General features: G+C 37.1%; 2 protein-coding genes across 3 annotated transcripts in view; one reads left to right on the top strand and one right to left on the bottom strand.

The window, feature by feature from the left end:
- The window catches only part of LOC112564190 (sodium-dependent multivitamin transporter-like), an 83,773-nt gene that overhangs the window by 26,909 nt on the left and 42,232 nt on the right, over positions 1 to 14,632 (bottom strand). Inside the window, exons 1-5 of one of the 2 annotated variants that reach the window (XR_003099168.1) lie at positions 5,700 to 5,980; positions 4,825 to 5,113; positions 3,661 to 3,813; positions 1,994 to 2,287; positions 1,397 to 1,448 (exon numbers count right to left, since the gene is read on the bottom strand). The exons of the other annotated variant lie outside the window; for it this stretch is intronic. The gene's annotated coding sequence lies outside the window, so the exon portion shown is untranslated. Of the gene's footprint in view, positions 1 to 1,396; positions 1,449 to 1,993; positions 2,288 to 3,660; positions 3,814 to 4,824; positions 5,114 to 5,699; positions 5,981 to 14,632 lie in introns of those variants that run through there. 2 annotated transcript variants of the gene reach the window in all.
- Positions 10,419 to 14,596, top strand: LOC112564192 (ropporin-1-like protein). The gene is made up of 6 exons (XM_025238844.1): positions 10,419 to 10,572; positions 10,958 to 11,108; positions 11,674 to 11,797; positions 12,863 to 13,024; positions 13,229 to 13,404; positions 13,561 to 14,596. The coding sequence occupies exons 2-6, from the start codon at positions 10,972 to 10,974 to the stop codon at positions 13,625 to 13,627; spliced, it is 666 nt and encodes a 221-aa protein (XP_025094629.1). The 5' UTR covers positions 10,419 to 10,572; positions 10,958 to 10,971; the 3' UTR covers positions 13,628 to 14,596.

Raw genomic sequence — 14,632 nt, 5'->3', positions numbered from 1 at the left:
GAGATCTAACGTTTCTCGGGACAGTCGAGACCAAGCAGTGAGAGAGTAAACATTGTGTGTTAACTGCCTTCAACGTTATATCCAAAGTTCTTCAGTGGGAGATTATCATTTGTATTCCGAGTTGTTGTGTAGCTATTAATTCCACTGGGATATATCAGCTTCGCCGATACAAGTGATGTGGTTTTAATGTGTCTTCTAGACTCACGAACTTCGTGAAATAATTCGTCGGATATAACCTGCTGGTGCAGTCGGTCATCTCGCCAGCCCGTCTGATAACCGTAGGAGGGGGGTTGGCGGCGAGGGAGTAGTGTTCTTTTATTTTGTTTCATCCACATCTAATTTCCTAAACATTAAAAGTGTTAATTGTTGGCCGGACCGTTTTGCTGAAAAAGGTGAGAAGAGTGCGGCGAGCGTGGTTTACATGCAGATGTTTACACGCGCTCGCAGACACATTAAACACTCTTTTCAAAAACGTTACACATAGCTAAGTACTCATCTCCTATGAGTTCACTTTTTGTTGAAGGCTTTTTGAGAAACATCTGTCCAGTACCTTTTTTAGCTAGTGTTTGTGTGGTCAGGTCAGTCGGTGTACAAGCTATGGCGCTAAGGTGACGATGTACCGTCTGTAAAACCATACGAATGAGAGGAAATGGCTTACTTGTGTTTTCCTCATCGGCCATACAGTATCCAAGATTTGTGTTGATTTACCGTTCCTGGTGACATCTTGACCTCGTGAAATTTTGTTTTCGTGTATTCACCTAACAGCTAGTTTAATCTCCCTGGGAATGGTCTTTACTCTACAGGTCTATTATTTCCGTTAGTGACACATTGCCAACTGCATGGGCGAGTGAAAAATGCAGGTTCGCTCGCTGTCGCTTGAGCCTTGGTGAATACATAGACGCTACCTTCTTTTGTCCCCACATAAGGGCAACATAAAACATGACGACACCCCAAAATAAAGTCCAAAATAAAGCAAGCCCAGCTTGAGGAAAGTCACCAGTCAAATCATCTTTACGCGCTAATTTCCTATCTATACTGCTGAAAGTATGTTGCATCCCGAGTGCAGAAGGATGGCGCACACCTGACTTTCACAGCAAACTATATTAGGTCTTTGTGTGTCAAGTGTGGACGCTGCCCTCACATACCTCTCCTACAATCTCTCCCCACATGCTTCAGTTGTAGCAAGTTAATGGTTTCTTCACGTGTAGCCGCCCCGTTGTAATATTGTACTCCACAGGTTTGTATTTTTGTCTACACGGATGTTATTAGTCGCTCATTTTCTATTGTCATGTTGCTTGTAATAGTGTCTGTCACCATGCGCTTGAGCTAAATGTCTTGGCCGGGTCCTTCTATAGCAGTCCGATTACACATACAGAACACTGTCACTTTCACTGACCTGTTTGTAGGGCTATAGCTGGCGAGAAGAGAGCCATTGCCATATAAAGAACCTATAGATATAGAAAATGTATACCAGTTTTCAAAACATAAAATTTTGAGAGTAACTTAGAACGTGATCACAGGTAACCTATCGTACTTTAACAGCTATAAAAGCCAATAACAGTAGATTTTGTGAGCAATACATAACCTAAGCAGTGGGGAGGTCGGGAATCGATGTCATTTCATCTGCTAACTATAGAAGAAAGAGAATTTACTACCAATATTTAAGTGTTAGCTGCACTAGAGGACATCACCATAGGATAATAAAGATCAGGTAGAGGAAAGTAAAAAAAGACTTATGGCCTGTTGCAGTGTGCACAGAAAGGTCTCTGAAATACTACTCTCAAAAGTAGAGTCAGAAGAGGGACATAAAATCTAACAAAGCAACGTGATGATGAAATGCAAGACAAGCTGCAATCGTCCACACTTCGTGGATGTTTACATTAAGTCACCGGGACTCCTTCAGCGAAATCTGCATATAACAGGAGCACTAAATGTTAAAATGTGTGCTAGGGACTGGTGTTTTATGCATAGGTAAAAAATATTCATTTCCTACCGTCCGGAAAATGCAGACGCTGGTGGCGAACAGGCGGACAAACTTGGAATCGAACCTCAGCTGCAGGTACTCATTAACACTGGTGATTTTTAGTGGGTAGAGGAGAGGTACCGCCGTGAACAGGCCCACGATGTAAGATAAGGCTACACCACCCCCTAGGAACAGGTACATCGTTCCAGTGTTAAACACATCAGCAGGTCCACCAAGCAGGGCAATGGCCGACTGGTAGGTGATGAACATTGACAAACAAACTGGGATCATCGACATCTGACGGTTACCTAGGAGATACTCCTCCTGACGTGAAAAAAACATTTTAAAAAAGGCAAATCATTTGCAGTTTGTTTCATCAATTTGTTAGCTTCTACTTTGTGAGACTCTTTATTCTAAGAAGAAAACTGTAAGAGCAAGTATTGGGCGTTTCTGGTTCGTCAGAGTTAATTTATTAATATAAAACAGATTCCAGTGATACTGTCAATCAAGCTGGGTAACAATTTTGTATCGTATCAATATTTTCAATGTTATACTACAAAAACAAGAGAAAGAGAAACATGGTAAACTCAGTGATAAAATTAAAGGACAACTCGAGTTCAACATTTTGTTTATAGTCGATTTAAGCTTATTACAAAAAAAAAAAAAAAAAAAAAAAAAAAAAATTCTAAAATACAGTATTCTTAATTTTTAAGATATAAGCCTTCAAACATCTGCATTCTCACCTGCCACTAGGAAAGCACAAGAAAATTGCTCTCCTAGACTGGAGAGTAATGTTACTCGTAAGTAGTGTTTGTAACAGCGAGTGTGGTTTCCTTTTATTAAGGATCACATCTTTTCTCTTCTAATTCAGCTGATGCAGACGACTCTCTTTTTAGAAGTACTACTCTTATGTCACTTTCTGTTTTCTTGACAAATCCAGGTGTGATTAAGGTCAAAACACTAATATAATATTTCTCGTGCCTCCTCGTCATAAAATACCAACGGAATATATTTTTATAATACTTTATGGTCTATTTCCAGAGCTTTCTGCTGAGCGTTTGTGTTGTCCATAATCTTACTAAACAAATTCTTAAGATTTTCTAGGTATATATATATATGAGGATTAAAAATAAATAGATAAACGAAGAATACTTAAAGAGGTAAAATAAAACTGACATTGGCTCCGATGACTTGTTGTTAAAAATAGTAAATTGATTAGAAGACGACTTCAAACGGTGTAAGTGAAGCCCTTTACATGTTATTGTATTGCCTGTCATAAAGGAGTTTTATTAAGTACGTGCGCCTGCTTTGTAGAAAGCCTCACCTACTAACGGAATAGATCCAAAAAAGGTAAGACTGCGAGAGAAAAATGTTATTTATCTATATAATTCTGTTACTGACCTACTTCTTCAAATGTTTAACTAGATGGTAGTAGAGGCTGCTGGGCTATAGCTTCCAGATTCGGCTTTAACTTTTCCTTGCTTAGTAATGGGGATTACTGTTGTCTTTTTCTGTCTGTCAAGAAAGAGTCCACTTTCTCCAATTTCATGAATGTATTATATGGTCATGTTAAACTCCATCTTAAATAGATTGGCGACTATCTCCTTCTTAACGATGTTTCGGCGATGCTTTGGATAACAAAACTCAAAAATGCTGATAAATATTATCAAAATTGAAAAAATGGCTTATCTACAAACCTTTGTTCTCTGGCCGCCCTTGTACACAGCAAAGAAAATCCCGATGCCAAGGGAAACAACCATCAGAGCGGCCATGACGACATAGTCTAACCAGTGAAGATAATTCATCTTGCCCTGTACAGGTTCTTCACAAATTGTAGTCAACTTTAGAAACTGACAGATAAAGCGCAAAATATTACATTAATAGCTCTGATGTAAATTCTCGCTCTGTCGCCAATAGGGAATATTGATGTTTTCTCCAGTTACTACCTCTATCACTTCATCTTCATTTTCTCCGTAGTGAAAAAAACACTACTTAAGGAAAACGCACATCAGATACACCATCCAGGCTGTCTAGCCCCTAGGATAGATAAGGATACGCGAAGATGGCTAGTTTCTGTTAGCAACTGAACACTTCTATGTTTTAACTCAGTCGTTACGTAGGGACAAGTGCGTGTTGCTACCAGTAGACGAAGCGCTGAATGCTCACGAGTACAATTTTAACCGGTATTTTTTTTAAAATGTATATCTATTAACCTACAATGCTGACAATTATCGGCGATATTCGTTTTAATAAAGAGCATTTTTAAAACATGTACGTGGTGTAAAGTTTAAGAAATATAGGATTTGTTTACTGGTAGTAAAGTCAAATGACAGATTGTAGCTGTATACGACAGAGAATTCACTAATATAAATAAATATTAACCAAAGCTGAAACAAAAACAAACTCGAGGATGACACAAAATACAAGTGGCTTTATCTGCAGCCAGAAAAATATATATCGGTTATGGAAGCAATAGGTGGTATAGGAACACCTTGACTAGACTTTGAATAAGAACTGTAGGCCTTAATGCCAATAACGATGGTTTGATCCATATATAGCATCTCACCCAGGGCAGAGAAAGAATCGGTGGTCCCGTAGCCGGACTCTTATATTCAGTATATATTGGCGTGGCGACCCCTGGGATTTGGCGACCCTGTGTAGGTGCTCCTGTTTCACATGTATAAATCTACCCCTGCTTCCACAATAGTCACTTCTTTCGGATAAAAGATATCAATGTTTGAAGAATTTGCTTCAATAAAGAAAGAAGGTAAAAAAAGAAAAGATATATAAAATAGACTTTTTCAGTAATTGTCAGAGTCCATACTGTCTGTATACAGAGATTAAGCGGAAAAAAAGATTACCGTCGTGCAGCGAAGCTCTGGAGGACGGTCAGTAGCTGGTCGACTCGCAAGTTTCAACCAAAGTCTGCATAGTCTATGGGAGTACAGAAATCTGAACTGAATTGCTCTAGGTGATTTCAGCAGGTGGCTAAACCACCACAGGCGTGCTGGATGGTTGATGACTTGCGCAGAGCGCGCACGCGTGTCTCGCGCCGATCACATGCAGACCACGGTTAATAGAGATAGACAAGGAAGCTCCAGTGCCCCATCTGTACCAGACTCAGATCTTGCACATGGGCACTACGATGCACTGGAAAAGTCACAAACACAAAGGATTACATGGTGCTCTTGAAGTATCAAGTAATGTCTATTCAGGGTAGTGTACATCTAACAATGGGCGGCATTGAGGAGCGAAGCAGTGCAACATAGGCAGGACTACTCGACCGAGGCGATTGATCAAATTAATTAAAAAAAAAAAAAACCCCAAAAAAACCAAAAACAAAACATGTTTCGTCGAAAGTGTTGGTAAGACAAATTAGTGCCCTGTTGCTTTTTCACGGTTTAAAAAGATCACTATGTTTGTTAAGACAGATTTGCTTATGGATTATTTAGAATTGATTGAATCTTGAATAGCGGATAAATTATAAACAAGAAAAGGCTTTTTTTTTTTAAAAAAACTACAAATCTAACTATTGTTACATCTTAAAATAAAATAGTTTTTTCCCACCTGTGAGCCTTATGTGCATATACGCTTCATTACCTTTTATAGCCCCACATTCGCACGTACTCAGCACTAATTACAATCTGTGTGATTTTTTTTTCTTTCTGCATAATGATGTGTTTGCGTACTCCTACTCATGCGTCTCCTGCCGTTATTGACACTTCATCTTTCTCACCCGTTGAATGATTTTGTGTGTTGGCTTTTCACATGGGCTGTCAATAAGAAAACATTGGACTGATTGTTGTTCAGCCTGTCGCCAAGAAACAGATTCAGCTAAAAATCACGTACTCTGCATGCTCTGCTGCTCCTGTTAGTCGCATCGTGGATGACATTTTCGTAGGATGGTCCGAAGACCTTATGAAACCCTGGGAAATGTTTTCTTCAGATATTTGGCAAGTCATTCCGCATAGAATCTCTTCGGGGTTCGTAAAGTACGATAAACTGAGGTCTCTGTACCTTCAAGTTTAAAAATAGCAAAGATACTTTAATAATCACGACTTGGAGGCAAAGTACAGTCACTGTCGTTTACAAAGTGTGGACCGAGAACTGCAGTTTCCACAACGATGCCGACGTAGAACATGCAGACAACTTATACTCTGATGAAGTTAAATACGCCACTGCAGTATTTCTCACTAGAGAATTGGGTGTCTGAAATCACCAGATGACATGGTAGGTCTCGTACATTGTCTCGTGTGCGAATGGTGTCTTGTGTGTGACGTCTTGTGTGCGTCATTTGTTCCACGTCACTTGAAGCAGAAAAAGACGTCATATGTCAGAAAAGCAGTTTGTCTAAAAATGGCCAAGTAAGCGGTGAAAAACAACCGTCTTCGTCCACCATTTTCTTTATAACTCTCACAGTGACATTTCTCTGAAATTGTGCCTCTTGGATTTGATTCGCCTACAAATCTCTTCATCCTCATTGTCATCTGCGGGGCTCGTCGAGCATTGTATGTGTGTGTAATACGTCGTGCGTATGCAAGGTAACGTGTACGTTCATCTTATTACAATTAACATACATCTATGTTATATTGAGTAGAGTATGAAAACTTGAATGTATAGGACACAATCACTGCCCGCAAAAGATACATATCACTGAAAATTACATTTTTCCATCAAGTATACAATAAACAACTTGTTTCCAATTCTCTCTGAATGTTTAAAACAGTAGAATCAGACATAATACCAAAGCACTCTTTAGTTTGTATAACAAGATTATTTTACTCATCTGTTCTATGATTCATAAGAGTTGAGGCATTTTAGCATTGTGGCTATGCATCCACTCAGTATGATTATCACTTTTATTTTAATATTTATGTGTTTTTAGTGGGTATATATAATTGTTTTAGTGAATAAACCCTTTTTTGTAGAGTGATATGGTTTATCAACACATAGCAACATCTAGGTTGTGATTCAACTTTTGCTAGTCATTGGTATCCATTTTATGCAGAATGTGATATTTATTCTGATATATTAATGAAATTTACAAATTATCTTTTGTGGAGATGGGGAATGTATGTAGTCAAATTTGTAAAATGAACTCACACACACACATGACACAGTGCAATTAAAATTTGCTACTCACATTTGTTGGTCCTCTGGATCAACAAAGATCTGTTTCAAATGCATAAGAGAGAAAACAAAATAAAAAGTATTATTATTATTTATATATAATATAGATAAAGTTTGCACTCTTGAAATGGATGTTAAGAGTATGCAAGCTCACATCAATTAGATGAACTGTTTTCAACGCTTCGTTTAAGAAGGCAAAATAAATCAGAATTTTACATACCTAAATACTATGCCTTACAGTGAAACTGACTCGCAGATAGTGCAAATAAAATCAAAGTCCATGTAAGGACTTGAATATTTAGATCGACAAGTATCTTCAGTGAAATTAGGAAGGTTACAAATATTTTTTTTAAAAAACAATGTTGTTATAGTGATTCGAGTCATTTTAGAATCCACATACCCATATGATCAACATTCAAAGCTGAAACAAAAATAAATAAGACAAACAGCAAATAAATAAAAAGAAGCATTTTCATTGTGATATATATAATTTGCATTGTGTGTTCAATTTATTTGAAGATGTAAAACAAAACCTAAACCTTCAATTAGATAAAATTTATTGCCCTCAGCAATTCAACCAAAATTTCGCATTTTCCTACACTTTATACAAACACCTAACATTTAAATTCAAGTTATGTGTCAAATCATAAAGAATATTAAAGTGATTATCATCTAAAAATGTTTCCTTACATACTTCTTGTCAAGTGCATCAAAGCAGCCTTTTTATTCACTTGATGACCTGTGAGGAACTGTCATTCTTAGTATCTTCAGATTAAGATCTTTGCCAAGAAAGTGTTTTAAATAAAAGAAACCAGTAAATGTGCAAGGAATACAAGAAAAACCTAATACTTGGAAAAATAATATTTGCATATTTTGCTTGGCCATTCTAAGAAAAGTCTAGATGTTATTGCTTTCACTGATTTAAATCTTGCTTAGGCATGGCCTAAGAACTTTCCCTGCCCACGTAACAGCTTTCCAAAGGAAATGATTTACATGTTTATGGGGAAAAATGAAGGTGACTTAAGGAGGGGTTAGCGCTGATGAATTTTACATGTTGAACATAGACACAGAGAACTACTTCCAATATGCCTATTCCGACTTCCAATACGCCTATTCTAACTTTCAATATACCTATGATATGAGAACCTCTCTAACTTTAAAAAATAACAATAAAACATTGATGAGCAAAAATCCATGATTGACATGGTAATAATTTTAAAATCTTAAAAGTACTAAGCTTGAAATTTGAAATAAAGATATTAATTCATTACTCTATTAAAAATTTTAAATGTAATAAAACAAACAGTAGAGCAAGGCAAAGGACGTCGGAACCACACATATGAGGGCCCAGCTGTGGGGTGCTGCCCAAAATCGGGTCTGCTGGCAATGTGTTGCTGTGGCCTTAAAAAGGTATAAACTAAAATAAACTGAGAAGCATTTAGCTGGATAAGGTCTTGCCTAGTGAGCGATATGCTTACCTCCCAAAGATGTCATCGTAGGTATGTTCAGGAAAAATAACTTTGAGATAAGTTATATTGCAGATAGCCACAGCCAGAATTCTTAAGCTTCTTTACAAATAAAGTTGACTACTGCTCTGTCACTTGTTCAACAGGAAACATAGATGACCACAGTGTTGAAATGTATGAAAAATGTCTTGTATACATAAAATGCCATACATAGTAAGTGCCACATACATTATAACACATTGCATAAAAAAGATAAAGAATAATATTTACCCATTTTTTTACATGAAGATATTGTAAATATGCTTAATTGAAATGCCTGTGTGATTAGTTTATATTATTACCCCTTACAACATAACTGTAGCAACTATAAAGTGTGTCAACAGGTACGTACCGTACTGTTAAAAAAAATACCTTCTGGAACAACTGCCATAGCAAGCAGTTTCTACACTATAGTTTTAGCAATCTCAATGTATACGTGTATACAAGCTCCAGAAGCTCAAAAATTTCATTATTTATTCATCTGTGTGCTGTTTGTTTTCATGACATTTCCATTATCTATCTGTCATGAAGCATGTGCAGTTATTCTCTGAAATACTCACATCCTTGCTGAAGCTATGACCTTAAAGTAATAAAGAATCAATTTGATACACACTGAAATGCCTATTTTATTTATCTGAATCTTACATTTCATTTGCTCTAGTTGAATTCTGCATTTTTTGTCATTTAGTTTATGTTGTTATATAAACATAATCAATCTCAATTACTGTCAGTATGTTTGGATATAAAATAAAGATGTTGCTGTACATCTTACATATTTGTACTATCAAAAATTAATTGTATGTTTATTTTCCACACTACAGTTTATGAAAATGCTAATGATGATGGTTGCGGTTGTTCCCCTTGAAATGGGCTCAGGCCTACTCAATAAAAAAATTGGAATCTTGGAAGTATCTGTCATGAAGAGGAAATCAGCAGTGTTATCAATGAAAGCAAAAGAGGTCTTAGCATGGACATGAATGCAGCAATTAAAGATATTTCTTTACTGCATCAAGTCATATGTGGATTTAGGAGCAAAAAAAGCTTTTTTGTCTTTAAAAGTCAGCCAGATCACATTGTCACTGGGAGCTTTGCATTTCAACATGCATTGCCTGCCTTATAATTTCAAAAGTAAAATCTTTTCTATAACACAAAACATCATTAGACAAGGCTCTAAATGAAATAAGAGTGCACATATTAATTTATATGTGTGTGGCAAAGGCACAACGAAATCAATATTCTTCAAAATATCTTATAAAGCCTTAAATGAAGGTTTTTTATTCTTACGGATCCAGCTTTTTTTCTTCTGTTCGAATCGCTTGAGCTGTTGCCATTGTTATTTTCTTTTACCACAGTCTGACATCGACGAATATCACACTTATATGGTGCATGTGCGTACTGCTTCCTTAGTTCCAAATTATTTACTACAGGCGTATTTTAAAATATTCTTTACGCTAGAAACAAAATAATATAAATCTTTCCACTGTATTGTTCTTTTAAATCTAATATGAAATAAACATGTAAACATTTTCGATATTTGACTATATCATTCGTTAAGAAAATATTATCACATAAATTGTTACACTGATTCTCACAAAGACGCCGATTTAGCGTCCCGACGACGATAATCGTCTGCTGCAACCTAGCAGACGACACCTTCAAAGGGTTAACAAAAAAAAAAAGGAAATTATGAGGCATAACTTTGGTGACTAAAACATTAAGTATAATGTATTTAATATACTTAGTTTTATTCATGCATTTTATCTGCAATATATTTTTTTCAATTTTAAAACTTTTAGCTTAACCGTTTTGTTCATGATATAAATGAACACCAGGGAGCACCTAGCGGTCACTTCCCGCGACATGCGCACTCGTTGCCACGAACAACCGCTAGCAACATATTGTCTTGATAACAGCGGAGGACTTCGCCTATATTTGCGTGCTGACGAGAGCATCCGTCGAGACAAAGAGATTTGGGTGTGTTTGTTTCAACATTTAACTGGTTTTTAACTGTCTCTTGCAGAATTATTCATTGAAAGCTTATTTGTAACGTTATGAGTAAGCTGCCAATTGTGCCACTCCCGAAGGCTGAACAAAAGTACGGTTAAACACAAAGCAAGAAAACATTGTTTAAGATGTATGTAAAAAAGAAAGTAACTATCAAACGAAAAAATGATACACTTTGATACTAGTACCCTTTAAAAAAGAAAGTTTGGAATTTGTATACATCGCGTGTGTGTGTGTGAATTTGCATATATCAAGTGTGTCTAAAAAACTGCTTTGTAACTAACATGGCATATTGTGAGTTGCTTAGAGATCCTTTCTTGTAAGAAAATTGAAAATATTTAGGTGTTTTTTCCAGGCATCAGAAGCAAAATGCCTACCAATCCAGATGAGCCATACTACTGCTCTCAGCAGATCAATATTCCACCTGATCTGCCGGACATACTAAAACAGTTTACAAAAGCTGCTATCCGTACACAACCAACAGATGTTCTGGCATGGTCAGCAGCGTAAGTACTTTTTTGTTATGACCACCAAACACATTTTAATTTTTTTTTTTTTCTTACTTTTTTCAAAGAAGCTTAAGAACTCTTTCTAGCCTTAAAATCTTCATGCTCATATTATTTGTTATCTGGTTTTGTAGGATGTTTTTTATATTTTCACATACCTGGTCTGTAACATTTAATACCAAGAGAGTACACTGTATGTGGCTACTTCACAAGTATAGTGCATTTATCATCACCCTAATGTAGTATTAACAGTGGGAAATGCAGAGACTACAAGAAGAGGGCTCATTAAAAATCTGTTCAGCACAGGACAAGACAAATAACTGGATAGTAATTAGCATGAAGTAGTGACTTCTGTCAAACAACTTCAAAGAGATTGGAATTTTTATATTCAGCAGTAAATATTAAGGTTATTGGTCTCGAGGCATATAGATAGGACCACAGGCATTTCCCTTTGCATTTTCTGTCACAGGAACACCTGAAAAAAATAAACAAAAACTGGGGTTTCATGCACAAAGCTGCATTTAATATATTTATTGTAGTCTCTTGTTAAACTCTTATTTCTCAGCTATTTCCGTAATATGGCTAAGGGAGAACTACCTCCAGTAAAGGAACGACTGGAGATACCTTTAGTCACCCAGAGGACTGACACTGGCTTGACACCAGGAATCCTTCGGGTGTTAAACAAGCAGGTAAATTATGAAAGTGGGAATGAATAAGCTTTTTCTATGGCACCTTTTTTAAAATATTAATCCGAGAAAAGTAATACCTCTGTGTAAGACATGAATACTCACATGTGCACATGCATGCGCGCGCACACACACACACTTTCACCACACAAACACACACACACAGAGGCACGTATGCATACAGCTTGTTTGCTTTAGGACTGGGAATTTTCTCACATAGCTGTTTTGCATTGTAAACTTTCTATATGGTCAACACCATAGGTCTACCCCTAAGTTCTCTAGGCTTTTGGAACCTTTACATTTGTTTTCTTCACCTACCTGAAAAGATGGTGTAGTCATATAATAAAAGACTAAAATCTTTTCCTAGAGCTCCTCACATGCATATTGGCCAGGAAGTAAAATTTAAGACCAAAATTTACCTTCCATCACTTTCCTGACTAGAACTGCAAAAGCTGTTTCATGGCATCCTCTAACTTGTCTCACATATTTTATTAAAGGAAAAAGGCAAGCAAAACAGCAAGCTGGACTTAAATGTCAAATGTTGACATTCTGTCCACACAACTGCCCAAAACCTTAGCTCATCATAAAACTTCAGCATTCAGTCCCGCCCTCCACACAAAGGCAGTCACATACGGACTTTGAACGTTCTCCCTCTCTGCTGGGTCCGTATACACATATATCTACATAAACACTAACATGAAAATCAGCGTAATAATGATAAATGTACAGTGTGCTTATCTGAGTGTGCTTGCAACCCTTAAAGTAAATGAGTGAAAGGTGAAAATAATCCCATGACTTGACCGTCCAAGGGGCATGTCAGAGCTCTTACTAATCTCAGGGCTATCTTATGTAAGGATGGTGTTTATCTTCTCTCCCTTGCTGCTTCACATTCTTCTTCTAGGGAGTAAGGTACTCCACAGCTGGGTCATCTGGGAATAATACTGTCCATCACATGGATATCATACTGCCTAGTGTGCACACCTTTCTGGAAATAGAGTAAATCAGAACTAATTCAAGTCATAGCATCACACTTTGTTTAAAATATTTCCTGCTTTCACCATTTTGCAGTTGGGTCCCAAGGAGAAGGTTACTGTGGCTCAGATAGAGGAGAAGTGGATGGACCTCTCTTTGCCAAAGGAACAGTTTGATGACCTGATACGTATCAGTGGGTTGACTGGTCAGATTGAGTGGAACAGATTCCTTGCTCTTGCTTCATCATTGCTTACTGATGTGAGTACAACATTTACAGGATGGTTTGAACATCTGTGTCAAAATATTGCATAGAGTAGCATAAGAAACAGTGTCTGGGTCCTTTATTTTCTTTTATCAGATAAGGTACAAAAGAACATAATTGTTGGCAGTATCATTAACAAATGTAACAGAAGTAGATGTCATTGCCATGTTTGAGAGTTTTTCTTTTAACTATCCCTGCAGAACATCACAGATACCATGCGTGTGATCTGTGAAACACTCACCGTAGACCCAGAAGGAGGACCTGCCAGGATCAGTTATGGAGTGTTTAAAGACCTTTACCAGTTCCTTGCACATATTGATGGGGAAATATCAGAAGCTCAGATTTCAGAGGTTCTCAGTTATCTGCAGTCTGATGTGTAAGTTTTTTGCATGCTGACACTTGAAAATTGGGTTTTATGTTCATATATTACACCATTTAATATTACACCATGTCTGTTTTCAAAATTTGTCCTTTGTTTTTTGAGGAAGTATAAGGAGTTTACAAACACCATTTTGCATTGGACTTTTTTCAGGGAGAAGCAAGATGGCAAAGTCATGCCCCGCAATTTCATTCACGCTAGCTGCCCGCCACTTTCATAACAAGTTTGGGTTTCTCCTCTTAGCACTCACCGTCCATCTATACAGCCATTCAACCCATCATCTTGTCACTGTCATGTGTATTTATCTTTTAAATCTGTACAGATTTGTAGTACTCTTTGGAATTGTCCTTACTGTATCATGATGCTATAAAACGTTGTCAGTGATATTTATGTTAAGCCTTGGAAAAAAAGCAAAAAGGACCCATACTTAAAAGCTTTTGGTTTTAAGATAAGATAAGATACAGTGTACTTTTAAGTGCTGGTGCAAATCTTTTTGTACATGAATTTTGTAATATTAAAACCATTTGCTAGGATGTCACATGCTAGTATTATGTGTCATATCTGCATGCTATAATAATTTTCACTTGTTTCCATCAGGTATATTGTAAGTGTTCTACAACCTGTGATAAAATGGGGGGAGGGGGGAATTAAGGGATTTGTGTGCGTGTGTCCATGTTCGTGTCTACACCGGATGTAGGGTCTGATCATGTGTGTGCACACCTAAGTATATTGGGCAGCAGTCCTGGGAACAAACATATATATGTATGAGTGTGTAGAGCGCACCAGACTGTCCATGTGTATTTTACACCAAATAAACTCTCATACACAGTGATATGGAGTACTCTAGGTTCTGCTTCATCACCCACTGTTTGATAAAAAGTGCTACTGTGGACGCAGCTTCATGTTCAAGTGGAGCAAAGTAAATGAAGGGGAGCTGGATGTGGTATTCCCAGGAGGCGAGTGGGGGATATTGCATGGTACTCTACAGGAGTCGTTGCTAAAGATGCCATCCTGACCGGAGGTTTGGTTTAAAATTGAGTGGCAATCCTGTTGTAGACGCACAATTTAATGAAATTAGTCCAAACGTTTTGTGCACTGATATAGAGAAATGTACGTTCGTGGTTTTGTCTTTCCAAACTACAACGAAAAACATCCAGTGAAGTATAAATAAACGAATTTGGCAACTGAAGATGGCTTGAGTATACCTTATTCTGACTTCCAGAGA

Source organism: Pomacea canaliculata, linkage group LG5 (genome assembly GCF_003073045.1).
Source record: "Pomacea canaliculata isolate SZHN2017 linkage group LG5, ASM307304v1, whole genome shotgun sequence".
NCBI lineage: Eukaryota > Metazoa > Mollusca > Gastropoda > Architaenioglossa > Ampullariidae > Pomacea > Pomacea canaliculata.
Note: the sequence above shows the minus strand (reverse complement) of the source record. Positions and strands in the feature narration are given on the sequence as shown.